This window comes from Protopterus annectens, chromosome 8.part1, assembly GCF_019279795.1.
Source record: "Protopterus annectens isolate FY-2018-M chromosome 8.part1, PAN1.0, whole genome shotgun sequence".
In the NCBI taxonomy this organism is placed as follows: domain Eukaryota; kingdom Metazoa; phylum Chordata; order Ceratodontiformes; family Protopteridae; genus Protopterus; species Protopterus annectens.
In genome coordinates, this window is record NC_056742.1 from 264,066,195 (window position 1) to 264,080,985 (window position 14,791).

At 47.6% G+C, this 14,791-nt stretch overlaps 1 protein-coding gene across 2 annotated transcripts in view; it reads right to left on the reverse strand.

Annotated features, from left to right (window-relative positions):
- FANCA (FA complementation group A) overlaps window positions 1-14,791 on the reverse strand; it is a 2,214,801-nt gene that overhangs the window by 1,846,843 nt on the left and 353,167 nt on the right. For both annotated transcript variants that reach the window (XM_044081851.1, XM_044081852.1), the window contains exon 10: window positions 4,633-4,666. In XM_044081851.1, coding sequence (XP_043937786.1) covers window positions 4,633-4,666 — 34 coding nt within the window. The remainder of the gene's footprint in view (window positions 1-4,632; window positions 4,667-14,791) is intronic.

Genomic DNA, 14,791 nt, shown 5'->3' on the forward strand with positions numbered 1-14,791 from the left:
ACTGATGTGCAAAAGCTGGTCTCTATGGAGGACCACAGACCTTGGACTGTCCTGCCCGAACTCCCCCCCCGCACCAGAGTTGGGAGGCATCCGTGGTCACTGTGGCTTGGGCCGGGGCTGGAACAAAGGGTCATCCCTCCAAAATGTCCGGAGCTCATCCACCATATGAGGGACAACCGACACACTCGACGTAGGTGGATAGGATAAGTCAATGGCAGTTCCAACAGGGATCAATGAACCGCTAGAGTCGACTGAAGAATCCGCCTGTGTAGCTGAGCACATGGGAGAAGAGTTATGATTGCCGCCATCGAGCCTAGGGCCCTCAACACTGATTCCGCCGTTGGAAGGTGAGAACGGTAGATCAGGGAGACATGCATCCTGAGGTGTTGAACTCTCGCCGAGGTCAGGAACTGAAGAGTATCTATCCTGGTCCCGATATAGTCTATCATCTGTACAGAATCTAGGAGAGATTTGGATGTGTTGACTGTGATGCCCAAACTCAGGGCAAGTGTCAGAAAGTAATCCCTGGTTTGGGAAAGTAGACGCTTGGTGGGAGCAGTGAGGAGCCAATCATCCAGGTACGGATAGACCCGAATCCCCTGAAGCCTCAGGTGAGCCGCTACAACCGCCATCACTTTGGTAACTACCCGGGGGGCTGTGGTGAGACCAGAGGCTAGGGCCCGAAATTGATAATGATTGGCTCCTAGCCGGAAGCAAAGGAACCTCCTGGAGCTTCTGTGCATTTTTATGTGATAGTAAGAATCTTGGAGGTCTAACGAGCACATCCAGTCGCTCTCTTGCAGGTATGGCATGATGGACTGTAGCGTGACCATCCGGAACTTCTCTTTGGCAACAGACAGGTTCAGGGTAGATAGGTTCAGCATGGCCCTTAAATCCCCCATTTTCTTTGGCACCAAAAAGAACCTGGAGTAGAAGCTCGATCCAGACTGATCTGGGGGGGGGGGGGCAGTTTTGATGGCTTGTTTTACTAGCAGCTTGGAAATTTCCTGTGCTGCTGCTTCCCTTTGCGTGGGTGGAATGTCCGGGAGGTGTCTGGGAGATATGGGGTAACCCCCGAAGGGGATAGAATATCCTCTGGATATGATTTGAAGCACCCAGCGGTCTGTTGTTATGGACTTCCATGCAGCTGGGTGCAAGGACAATCGTCCCCCGACAGCCTCCAAAGTAGAGCAGCCGGGCAACCCCTCAGGGTTGCTGCCCGGGTCTGTCCGAGAACAGTTCTAGAGACCCGAAGTTCTGTGGACCCCCTCTGCCTCTGGGCCGGCGTCCAATCTGTCCCCCTCTGCCTCTAGGGGAAGATGAGCCCTGAGTGTCCCGGGAATACTGAGACTTCTGGAACCACATCTTCTTTTGCCCTCTCTGATTCCGGGAAAAAAGACCTTTGAGGGTTAGAGAAGCAGATTCCGAAGGCAGACAGTGTCTTCCCATCCTTCTCACTTTGGACTAGTGTCTCCTTGATGGTCTTACCGAAAAGTATAGAGCCATCATAAGGGGCATTGGCAAAAGACACCTTAAAGAGTTCGGAAAACTGACACAACCTGAGCCAGGCGTTACGCCTCATGGACACGCCAGACCCAGCCACCCTAACCGCTCCTTCCGTAGCATGGGAGAGGAGTCACATGGTCGTATTTAATACCGCTTTTAGAGTGGCCATTTTCGCGGAGAATGAAGCCTTGTCCTCCTGCAACATGAACTTGGGGGAGACTCCTCCAGCTCCTTTACTAGGTCAGGTTGGAGTCTAGTGACATGGGCCAAGTAATTCAGCACCCTGATCGAAAAGGTAGCTGAAGCATATACCCACTTCCCTAGGCAGTCCATCATCCATGAGTCCCGGTCAGGAGGCTGGACCGAGGAACTCTCCTGAGCAAGTTCCTTCTTAGTGGCTGCTGGCTACCACCATGGCTTCTACAGGGGAGCCCTTATTCCAGGATGGCCTGTCAATGGGGGCTTAAAATTTTATTGGGACGCTTGGGGATAGGCTCCACGGTGTCCGGTTCCTTCCACGCCCGCAAGGTGATCAAATCCACTAAAGGATCCGTGGGAGGGGACAACCAGGAAGTAGACGGGCCCATGCCGAAATCCTCCAGGAACAGAGACTCATTAGAAGAGGGCTTGGGGGCAGACCAACCTCCCCGCTGGTGCAGGATCTCCATGATGTCTCCAAAGGAGACTTCCTCGGGAGGTGATCTTGGGGAACCCTCTCCATCATCTAAATCTGTGTCCTCGGTGAGGGACTCGGGGGAGTCCAATTGCATCCTCTTGTACGTATGCTTGTGAGGCACATCTCCAGTGGGGTTCTCAGGGGAGCGCTCGCAAGCCATCTGTTCCTCAGGGGGAACAGTCTGAGGCTCTACGAGCATGGGCTGTCCCTCTGTTAAGACAATGGGGACTGTAGACAGAGCCGAGGGGGTCTGGGAGGAGTCCAAGGGGGCAGTCAGGGGTCTCAATCTGGAGAGGACCCTTTCTACCACATTGAATGCCAAAAAAGAGCAGACCTCCTGGGAAGCTAATAAGGAGGCCGGTCTCCCCAGTTCCGACGTGAGAATCGGAGCCGGCCCCAAAGTGGATGGAACTCCAAGGGAGGGGACCTGGCCCAACGTCGGAGCCGATGGAAAAGGTTCTACTCCATCGGATCCGACACCCAAGCTCTGGCTCAGAGAGTGTCTCAGATCAGAACTGGTCAGAACAGAGACGCTTCAGGCAGCTGTCGGCATCGAGGAAACAAGTACCGCCAGCGCCGACCCCCTGACCAAGGCCAACCTCGGATCAGAGTACTCCGAAGCCGAAGGTCAGATCGGGGAAGAAGAAATAGGTTGAAAGAAAGGAGGGGGGGCTGGCAAGACCCCCATCTGGATCTGTGTATGGATAAAGCGCCTCATCATCTTATCCAGATCCATATCAGATAAGGAGCAGGATGACTGTGACGAGGCCACGGACTCCAACCTGACAGGTCAGGGAACCAAGGCCCAGGAGACTGGACGTGCCTCCTCTGGCTCTGGGGAGAACCTCGGAGACTGAAGCAGAGGGGAGTCACAGATCCGTGCTGACTTGCTTGGAGAAGCGAGGTCCGGGGACCTCTTCCTCTTTTCCTTTGTTTTCGATTCTTTCTCCCTTTCTCTATCTCTCCTCTGCTACAACAGGCTTAGATGCAGTAGAGGAAGAGAAGAGGGAGAGGCAGTCACAGCGTGCCAACTTGGCCTTCCTATCCTTTAAAGCTCGGGGGTTGAACCCCACACAAATGGAGCAATCCACACTAAGGTGGGCCACACCCAAGCACAACACATAAAGAGTGTGGCCATCCGCTGAGGGAGAGCTTATAGCCACACTCTGTGCAGCGCTTAAAGACAAGCTTTTCAGCCATCCTGAGAGAAAGAAAGAAAGCCTTTAAAAAGGCAGGCAAAAAACGTTCTTCATCCAACACACACACACCCACTCACCACGCTAGTTTATAGACAACACTGGGGGGGGGGGGCACCACAGAACAAACTACTCTATTTACCTAATCAGACTAACACTCGATGCCAAAGCGATGGGAGGGGAGAAGGGGTACCTAAACTAACCTAGGTCAATGAAAAAGAATGAAAGTTTTTAAATTACAGTAGTGAAATAACCCACTGCTAGCTGGAGCTCTGAAGACATGATGTATAAGCAAATCGCGGCAAACGAGATCTGGGGGTGGAAGGCAGTGGAGGTGTATTATGGGTAAAGGGAGGAGTCTGGACCTCGGAGCTGATGCTAGTAATATTTGCCGGCTCGGCTCCGATACGGATCCATATTCCCACAGGTTGAAGACCAAATGAAGTAAACTACTTCAGATCTACATTTATCCAAGTGTCAGCCATAAGCAAGAAAAACAGCTCAAATAGCACATATTTTTCTCAGTAGAAATAAGAATTATAAAAATGACGGTGGCATATTAAAGAAAACAACAAACACAGGCCTAGCCATAGTAAATGTCTGAGGGAAGGGAAGTAAACTTTACATCACATATAAAAACCAAAAACTCTAGCTTTCCATTAAATCTGAAAGAAAATTCATTTTGTTTTTGTCCTATGGCTAGATGACTTGAACAAAATGTCAGAAGGCTTTTCACAGCAATGGTAATGGCCAAAATGGCAGCTACATCCCCAGATAAATTCTGTTTGTAGCTTAGACATGTCAGCTGCTGACTTGTACTTCACATACAAATCTGACAAGACCTATGCAGGGCCAGGAACTGGCACCACATGGTGAAACCTTAGATGGTGCTCGGTGCTAGCATATTTCCAATGTATTTCAAAGTACTGTCCTGCACTCAGTTACTTAACAATAGCTCTGGGTCAAGCAAAGGACTAGAGAGATGTAACTAATAGAATATCATATGTCATACTTGACCGAGGCATCTGACTCAAAACACTGTGCCCATAAACAAAACTTTAGTTTCACACAGAGGAAAAAGGCTGCAGACATCATTCATTCAGTACACACAATCAGCAATCATATGGCTCCCTTTGCAAAGGTATTCAGGAGGTCAACAGCTTAGCATAATGAAGAAAACAAAACTAGTAAAGAAGTAAACCAATACTAAAAATTAACTTTGGAAATAGAAAAAACATTAGGTAGAATACTTACATGACAACATTTTATCCAAGACAGCGAAACAAATCTATTAAAACAAAAATACATAATACACATTTTAATATATGAATTTTTTGAGTAGTACATACTACTTTTTATATACACAGCACTGTTTATGGATTTCAGATATTTGCAGATTGCTTAAATTATTAGACGTATGCTGCTCCTTCTACTGGTAGACGAGTGCCAACAACATTAAATAATTCTTGTGGGGGGAGTGACCCTGGATGTAAAAACTGAAAATGTGATTTACAGCAATGGTAATAACTAATAAATCTGTCAGCTGTTAGTTGTAAAGCTTACTTACTTACTGAAATGGTCCTGAACATAGGCAATGACAGGAAGAAGATCAAAGAAATGAATACAGGGCACAGCAGCAGCACAGGCCAATACATAAAAGTGAAGCAAGGTCTGATTAATCTGAGGTGATGCCTGAAAAACAGAAGTAAAACAACTAATACAATACAGCACAAGAACAACATCAGAGTTCAGTCCACTGCAGACTTGCGCACTGTCACAGGACTGAGGAAGTCAGGGAAATGTGAGTAGCAGAAGAGGAGGATGTGGAGAAAAAAAAAAGTTACGTACTCACCATAACATTCCATCCAAGTTGTTGCTTTTCATTTGTCTTCAGCCTGTGGGAATACAGATCTGGTATGGATCCGACTCGACCGCATTTTTCCAGCATCGGACCTGAGCTCCAACCTCCTCCCTACCCATAATGCCCCTGCCTCCCTCCTCTTCTCAGATCGAGTTTGCTGTCCACAGTAGCACTCCGACCTAACCAAGAGTCTAACACCTTGGCAGTAGTACCCTGAAAGCACTGTAGGAAAGACAAAGGCTTGCCAAAGTAAGGGCTATGTCTCTTCTATCCGGTCCACCACACAACCCGCAAAAGGCGGGGGAACGAGGGAGGGATGGTTGAAGACAAATGAAAAGCAAAAACTCAGATGGGACGTTATGGTGAGTACATAACTTTATCTGAAGTTGTTGTTTTCATTTGATCTTCAACCTGTGGGACAAAGTCCCCAGCAACCAAAAGACCCTGGGGAGGTCTTCATGGAACGATATTCTGGAGCACGGTGGAGTCAAAGGATGCCCTGCCTCTGGACAGGAGATCCAAGTTATAGTGTGAAATAAATGTGTGCGATGATGCCCAAGTAGCCGCAGAGCAAATATCATCCAAAGAAACCCTAGACCAAAGAGACAGCTGAAGTAGCCACAGACCTGGTAGAATGTGCCTTAATCTGGCCTGGTGGAGATAATCCTTTGGCTGTATATGCCAGAGTTTTGCAAAGAGCAATAGCCACCTTTGACACAGGTTTCCCCTAAGAAAGGCTTAGAAAATTAAACAAAAAGTTGGTCAGACTTGCTAAAGGACTTTGTTCAATGCAAATAAAAACACCATATAAGGGGGCTTAACAGATGAGGCCTGAATCTCTGACACTCTTTTAGCCAAGGTAATAGCAGCCACAAAGGCCGCCTTTCAAGACAGACATTGCAAATCCACTGTAGCTGTAGGTTCAAAGTGGGAAGAAGCCAAGGCTTGTATAACTAGAGTAAGATCCCAAAGTGGCATATGGTCCTTGACTGTAGGCCAAAGTAAAAAGGTACCTTTCAAAAAAGCTTTACAAAATTTGGAAGACGCTAGGAATGCCAAATTGTCTCCTATATGAAAATTGGAGATAGCTTCCAGCTGAACCTTAACCACAGAAAAGCTGGCACCCTGATGAAAAATATCTGCCAGAAATTGCCGGATGGCTTGTATAACTAGAGTAAGATCCCAAAGTGGCATATGGTCCTTGACTGTAGGCCAAAGTAAAAAGGTACCTTTCAAAAAAGCTTTACAAAATTTGGAAGACGCTAGGAATGCCAAATTGCCTCCTATATGAAAATTGGAGATAGCTTCCAGCTGAACCTTAACCACAGAAAAGCTGGCACCCTGATGAAAAATATCTGCCAGAAATTGTCGGATGGCAGGAACGGGAGCAGTGAAAGGATCCAAATCATGCTGAGATGCCCAAATCAAAAAATGTTTGCAGTTACTGGAATAAACTTTCCTAGTGGATGATTTGTGAGCCACTAATAAAATCTTCTTAACTGGAGATTGCAGCCCGGGAGTCCTAGCCATCACTGGAACTGGAGCAGCCAAGCTGTAACATTCAGACTGACTAGCTCTGGGTGTGGTATCCCCGAGGGATGTGAGATCAGTTCTGGAACTAGATCTAATGTCCAAGGAGGACACACCACATGAGACCACAGGGTGAGGCCAGAAGGGGGCAATGAGGACCATTAAGCTCCCCAGCCGTCAAGCTTTCTGAATGAATTTTGGGACCAGGGGATGTGGAGGATAAGCATACAGAAGGCCGGACTGCCAAGCATGAACCAGAGTGTCTCTGGGGGACTCTCCTGGAGTGAGGTTTAGAGCAAAATACTTGCTGCTCTTTGCACTGGAAGCAGAGACGAAGAGATTGCAGCAAGGCCAACCTCACTTTAGAAAGAGCTGCTCTGCTACTGACAGATTCAGAGACCACTCATAAGACATCAGAACAGATCTGTTGAGGCTGTCCGCAAGAATGTTGGATTTCCCTGGAATGTGCGTTGCCACCAGAAAAAAGCCAGTGGAGATTGCCCACTCCCACAATCTCATGGCTTCGCAACAAAGGGGATAAGATCTGGTTCCCCCTCGTTTGTTGATGTACCAGACTACAGACATGTCTGTCTGGATAGCAATCACCCTAAGGGAAGATGGGCATGAAGAGCTTGCAATGCCAGCAGCACCACTCTCATCTCCAGGACGATGATATACAATTTGGTCTCTAGGGAAGACCTCGTGCCTTGGACTGTCCTACCCATGCAATACCCCCCCCAACCTGAGTAGGGAGGCATCTGTGGTCACCATGGTCATCGGGGTGGGAAGGATAAAAGGACAAAGCAGAAGACCACCCAGGGATTGAAGGCACCAGAGAAGCAAATCACTGCAAGCTAGAGACAAACGAACTGGATAAGATAACGGCAGATCTATTAAGGACCACTGAACCATTAGGGTCCACTGGAGAACCCTCATATGTAGACAAGCCGTGAGGATGAGGGTGACTGTGGTTGCCATGGACCCCAACACCTGAAGAATTGATTCTGCAGGGTGATATTGGGTCTGGACAATGTACAACACATGAAGTCTGAGAGACTGAAGTCTATCCGGAGTCAGAAAAACCTTGCTCTGAATGGTGTCTGAGCTCCAGTAAAGTCTAGAACCTGAACCGTATCCAATAGGAACTTGTTGAGATTTATGGTTATGCCCAACTGATGGGCAGTTTGGAGAAGGAGATCCTAGCTTTGTAGAGGAGATGCCTGGAGGGGGTGGAAAGGAGCCAATCATCCAGGTAGGGGTAAGATCTGGAACCCCTGCAGCCGCAGGTGAGCCGCCACCACTGCCACTTTGGTGAACACCGTGGGGGTGGTGGTAAGACTAAAGGGTAGCTCTCTGAACTGGTAATGACTGATCCCCAGCTGGAAGGGGAGGAACCCCCGAGAGCACCTGTCCATTTTGATGTGGTAGTATGCATCTTGGAGGTCCACAGGCCACATCCAGTCATTTTTCTGCAGGAAGGGCAGAAAAGATTGGAGGGTGACCATACAGAATTTTGTCTTTGCAACCGACAGGCTTAGGGTTGAAAGATCCAGGATGGGTCTTAAATCCCCCGTCGTCTTTGGCATTAAAAAGAACTTGGAATAGATGCCTGATCCAGACTGGTCTAGGGCAAAGGGCTGGATGACTCATTTTTTGAGCAGCTTGGAAATTTCCAGTGCTGCTTCCTTCCTTTGTGCAGATGGAACATCTGGGAAGTGTTTGAGCGGGATTGGCATTTGAATGAAGGGGATTGAATATCCTCTGGATATGATTTGCAACACCCAACAATCATCCGTAATTGACTTCCCGGCTGTTGGGTGTAGCGAGAGATGTCCTCCGACTGCCTCCAGAGACTAGCAGTTGGGCAACCCTTCAGGGCTGGTGTGGATCTGTCCATGGAGAAATCCCAAAATCCATGGTTCCTCGCAGCCCCTCTACCGTGAGGACAGTGTCTAACATATCCCCCCTCTGCCTCTGTAGGAGGGTGTGTCCTGAGCATCATGGGAATAGTTCTGAGACTTCCAGAACCACAGCTTCTTCACCTCTCGCTGATTCTGGGAGAAGGCTCATTAAGGGGTTGAGAAGCAGATGGAACCATCATATGGGGTATTTGTAAAAGATGCCCTGAAGGGCTCTGAGAATGCACAAAGCTGGAGCAAGGCGTGATGCCTGATGGCAATGCCTGTATCAGTCACTCCAGTGGCACCTTTGGTAGCATGTGACAGGAGCCGCATAGAGGTGTTAGAAACGGAAGTGAGGATGGCCATATGGAAGGAGAACACCTTCTTCTCCTCTGCCAACATCGACCCTGGGGCAGACTCAGTGACCTCCCTGACCAGGTCTCGCTGAAGTCTGATCACATGTGCCATGTAGCTCAGTGCACATACTACAAACGTTGCTGAAGGGTAAACCCGCCTCCCAAAATGGTCCATGGCCCAGGATTCTTGGCCGGTGGATGGACCATAGACCTCTCCTGAGTGAGATCTTTCTTAGTGGCTGTCGCCACCACCATAGCATCAACCGTGCATCCTTTAGACCAATGTTGCTTGCCTGACAGCACACTCAAAATCCTATCAAGGAGCTTGCGAATGGGCTCCACCATGCCGGGCTCCTTCCATACAGAGATGTAACCAAATCTATAAGTGATTCCACAGGAGTGGACACCAGGAGGTAGAGGGTGCTGTGCCAAATGCCTACAGGAACACAGACTCATCAGGGTTGGGTTTATGGACAGACCACAAACTTCTGGCTATTGCTGTGGGGGAACTCTCTGGGGTGGAGAGGCAACAGGCTGCCCCTGAGACGGCAGGATGGCAGAATCCAGACCAGAAAGAGAGGGAGCCAGGACAGACTCAGGATGATAACATCAAAGGTCTCAACAGGACCCTTTCCAGCACGCCGAAAGCGGAAAGAGAAAAAATCCTGGAAGCTGGGACCAAAGCAGAGTCTGTAACTCTCTGGGTCGACAGGGGAGCCTGACCTGAGCCTGCAGGCTCAGAGACTCCAAGGGGAAGGGTTGACGCCGAAAACCTCAAAGCCGACCCCACCCCTTCGGATCCAGCACTGAAGCTAAGGCTCCGATTCCCTCAGGGCAATGGTCAGCGTCGAGGTACAAGGTACCATCGGCACTGACCCCTCTATGTCTGTGTGCCTCAGACCCAAGTATTCTGAAGGTGGAGGTCAGATCAGAGAAGGAACAATTGGCACTAAGGTGGACTGCATGCTCCCAGCCCCAGAGGGGGAGGGAGCAGGCAAGACTCCCATCTGGATCTGGGTCCAGATGAATTTCCACATCATCCTGTCCACCTCTGCTTCAGAAAGGCTGCAGGCGGACCAGGCAAGGGAAGCCACGGAAACTGGCCTGGAGATGTGCTGGGGACAGGCCGAGAAAGGGGATCGGTCCAGAGAAACCTCCGGCTCCAGAGAAAATCAGGATGAATGGAGCAGAGGGGATCCCGAGCTGGGAGCCATGCGAAACTTAGCCGGAGGCTAGGCCGAGGAAGCAAGGTCAGAGGACTGCTTCCTGGGCCTATCCCAGTCTTTGTGTTTGTGCTTCTCCATGTCCATGGCCTCTTGGTGGAAGGTTGACTCCCACAGGCCAGGGCAGAGGAAAGAGTAGAAGCAGAAGTGGAAGCAGGGGGTCTTGCCAGGAAGGTGGAGGAAGGAGACCCTTCAGGATCAGCTTGTTCCTTCTGTCAATGAATGCGTGGGGGTTGAATCCAGCACAGATCGAACAGGTGTTGTCCAGGTGTGGAACTCCTAGACAAACCACGCACAGAGTGTGTCCATCAGAATGGAGAAGCTTATAGCTACACCATGTGCATTTCTATAAACCTGGCTTAGGGGTCTCTGCCATGGTGTTTGAAAAAGCACACGGGGTCGCGTGCACACACACACAACTAACTTAAGAGAAGGAAGGAAGGAAACAAAGGAAAAAGAGAGGGCCTTTTTTTTTTTTTTTGAGGGTTTAGAGGACGGAAACCTGATCGCAAGGGTAAGGATGAAATTAGTAATAAAAGGGGTTTATATGAGCTACAGAAAAGTTAAGAAGATGAGAAAAATTAAAAAATCCACTTACCAGGAATCTGCAGCAAGAGACCACGATGCTAGCTAGACGTCTGGCAAATGAGATCTGAGGGGAGAAGGGAGACGGGGGCATTAGGGGGGGGGGCAGCTTGGAGCTCGGATCTAATGCTGGAAAATGCAGCCAAGTTGTATCCATTCTAGATCCGTATTCCCACAGGTTGAAGGCAAATGAAAAGCAACAACTTCAGATCAGAAGTTTTAGGATGAGAACAAGTATCCAAAAGAGGAGCAAAGGCTTGTGTGGAAAGCACACGCGAGAACAAAACACAGATAGAACAGTGGAGCTAGAAGCATTGGGGGTGCAGAGGTGTCAGACAGCTTACGTTGAAAAAAAGTGTGCATTCTTTCTTCCACTTTTTTTAGGACAGGTTGTCAACAGGACATTCAAGTTCCTGAAGCAAAGATTAAAATAGCAGTGCTTGGCAAAGTATGGCAACAATGACTTAAGATGCAGTGGTACAGATGTATTTTTTTTAGACAAAGAAAAGTTTGGGTCACAGACGTACCAACTTAGTACACTGTAATATGGATAATATCAAGGTAGCACAGTTCGATGTTACAAGCCTGACTGTCTTCTACAACTCTGAAGATATGCATATTTGTGTAGATATAGATGTCTGGTTCCACTGCAAAGATAGCACTCTCTTCTTGCCAGGGTTCAACACCTCATCCACATTTGTTAGACCACTGCTGTATTACAACAAATAATGCATTATACCACAGTGGAACTTCTACAGATCCAGGCAACTCTCAATAAAACCACCATATTGCCAACTACAGGTCACGTTACAAACACATTAAGTCACGTCAAAAAGCTCTCCACTTTATACTCATTATTGCACTCATTCTTCCCATTCTTCATTTTTTACTGGCCCAGCTCCCTAGTACCTGCCCATGTTGGGTCTTCCAATTAATTTCCATGACCCCCCAGGACTAAATCTGGTACGCTGGGGGCCAATTGTGGAACAAGGACACTAGGAGCTCTGCATGTCTGAGCTTTCATTCAGAAAGGGGGTCTTTTATTGTTTGTGGATTACAACTACCCCCCCTCCCCACATTGTGGTCCCAAAAGTATGCCTGAGAGGAGGGCATGCTATGGAGATGTGCGGCATATCTCCCTGCTTCTGCAGCAGCTCAGCCAGTGTCTCCACCCTAATCTTCTCTTTAGGCACACCTACCTTGTGGCATCCCCAGCTTCTGCCAGGAATAACCATTGCAGATGACCACAGTACCTCTCATCTACACGGGATGGATACATCCATCCCTCCCTGCTGCTCTGTCAGTCACCTGAGCTGCTAATCGAAATTGGGTTGCCTGGGTCTTAATCAGGGCTTTACTGCTCTACTCCACCAGAATGGCTAAACTGAATATATGTATTACGGGTAATTTCAACTACGCCACTACAAAACTGATGTACACACACAACTAGCAACAATAAGTTCCATGATTAATGTTAAATCCTTTTATCAAACTGTTCCACTCTCCATCTGGCGTAATAATCTTCCAGACTTTGCCCTTATCAGCTTTTTTTCCCTTCTTGTACAATCCCTAACTTATTAGCAAACTGACCACCATTAAAACACACTTTGAATCCCGCCCAAAAAAACAGCATGCCATGATTACTCCAAAACAAGCATCCTTCTCCATCCATCCATCCTCAACCCCTTTTCCCCATTTTGCACATGGGGTCAGGCTGTCGATTCAACAGTGACCATCTCGAGCCAAGGTTTACACTGCTGGGTGGCTAGCTCTGCCCCAGCAGTTCATTCGTACCACTCACTCACACACACTCTCACACCTATGGCCAATTTAGTGTGTCCAATCCACCTACTGCATGTCTTTGGAATGTGGGAGGAAACCCACACGACCACAGGGAGGATATGCAGACTCCGCACAAAAGGTACTCCAGCTGAGAATCGAAGCAGAGAACCTCTTGCTGTGAGGTGACAACGCTAACCTCTGCACCACCACAAATGCCTGTTACATACTTTTTGACAATAAATGGTGCCGTTTTCCAAATAACCCAGTACTTGCTACTACTGCATACTCCCCAGATTCTGCTGCCTTAGTGATAAATACATTAAGGTCTATTTTCACATCCACCAGAAAAATGATACATTCAGAAGTAAGCCTGTACAGAGGAATGCCCACATAAACATGTTTACGATAAAAATAAGAAACGTTGAACTAAAAGCAACAGTACCCTGCTCTCCTAATACAAAAGGACTAAAGCCTAACAAGTAAAGCATTCATACCAGAGCACACCACAAAGGAATGCCAGGCCAGGTATGAACTCAAGGTCAATAAGAATCATAAGGCCTTCTTCAGATGCATTAGGAAACCCATATATAGTCTGTGGCCTTCAGACAGAGCTCATACTGTTAAGGTAGGAAGTACCTCCTCTAGCCAGAGGAACATCACCAACTGGATTCAACTGGGCTCTTTCCTGGCCTCCTGCTGTTCACCACCTACTTCTCAGAAGTGAATTCAGATGTCAAAGGAACTGTGGCCAACTAATTTTGTTGATGACTATAAAGTGGGCAAAATTGTCAAATCACCCCTTGGACATGCTTCAAAAAGGTCTGGTCAATACCAGTGCCTGAAGTGTCAGTCACAGAATCACATTTAACTAAAAAAATGCAGTAATGGTACTATGGGGAAATATACCACCCTTCCTCTTACAACATTGTTGGCACCCTTCTCAAAACAGATATAATTAACTGAGACTTGAGTACCAGTGTCGATGTTAATCCTTATTAAGAACACCATGTCACAGATGTGGTTACAGAGTCCTTCAGTCTTGCTTGCATGTAGTTTTGGTCCCTCTGCACTTTTCACTTATTAGATCTATCTCAGAATATAACACATATTTTGGAATATACATCCCACAACACCCTGACTAACCTGAAAGACCCCAATCGCTTCTGACCAAGAAGATTCCAGGTCTGAAAATTTATACGGTATCCTGAAAGACTAAAATCCTTATCCCTGTCTGCTACATCTTGTATAAACTTCTGAAGGGTGACCTCTATTTAGCCTTTTGTGTACAGAAATCCCTTACCTTTTAGAGCTCCACCACCTTTGCAAAACCTTTGTTCTGTCCAATGCCCACACCAAAGATCTCAGCCTGTCATAATCCAGTGCATTCCCTGCCACTGGAATAAATTCCCTCGATATGTCAAAGTAACACTCTACCCACTTTCAGGACTAGACTAGACTGGAAGGGAGGACTGCAAATTCATGCCTTGGTTATATTGTAATAATCTTCTTTTCGAGGAAAAAGTATAGCTGTGGAAGTTGTACTTGCCCATAACAGAAGATGTTAGAATTTGTCACTGCTTCAGTGGCTTTTAGGCTATATGGGTTGTTTCCTGCCCAAGAAAAGTACAGTTTTGTACCTACCATAAATGCAGATGTTCGAGTGTTCACACTGCTGCAGTCATTACACTTGGGTTATCCTGCCGTCAGGCGGTCCCGCAGTCGGCCAGAGTTCCAAAGTCTTGGTCCGGCATCAGTTGCTGTTGCTTCTTCCCTGACGTCAGTGCGCCTGGGGTATATAAGATGCATCCGACGCCATTTTCTTCAGTTTTTCTTGCCCCAGATGTCAGGTGCCCCCAATAGGTAGGCAATACATATTGCTAATGAAAAATATACATATAAAATAAAAACAATACCTTCAGTTACAAGCAAATACACCACAAAGGTTGTATAGGATAGAAAGGTATAGATAAGTCCAGCTAGTTCAGCGGGGATGGAGGGAGGGTAACCTGGACTGCAGCAGTGTGAACACTCGAACATCTACATTTATGGTAGGTAAATAACTGTACTATGTTCATCGTGTTACACTGCTGCAGTCATTACACTTGGGTAGAATCCCAAAGCTAAGGTTGGGTGGCTGGTCTATAAAGAGTTAGGATTGGCTATGAGGCCCTGCAG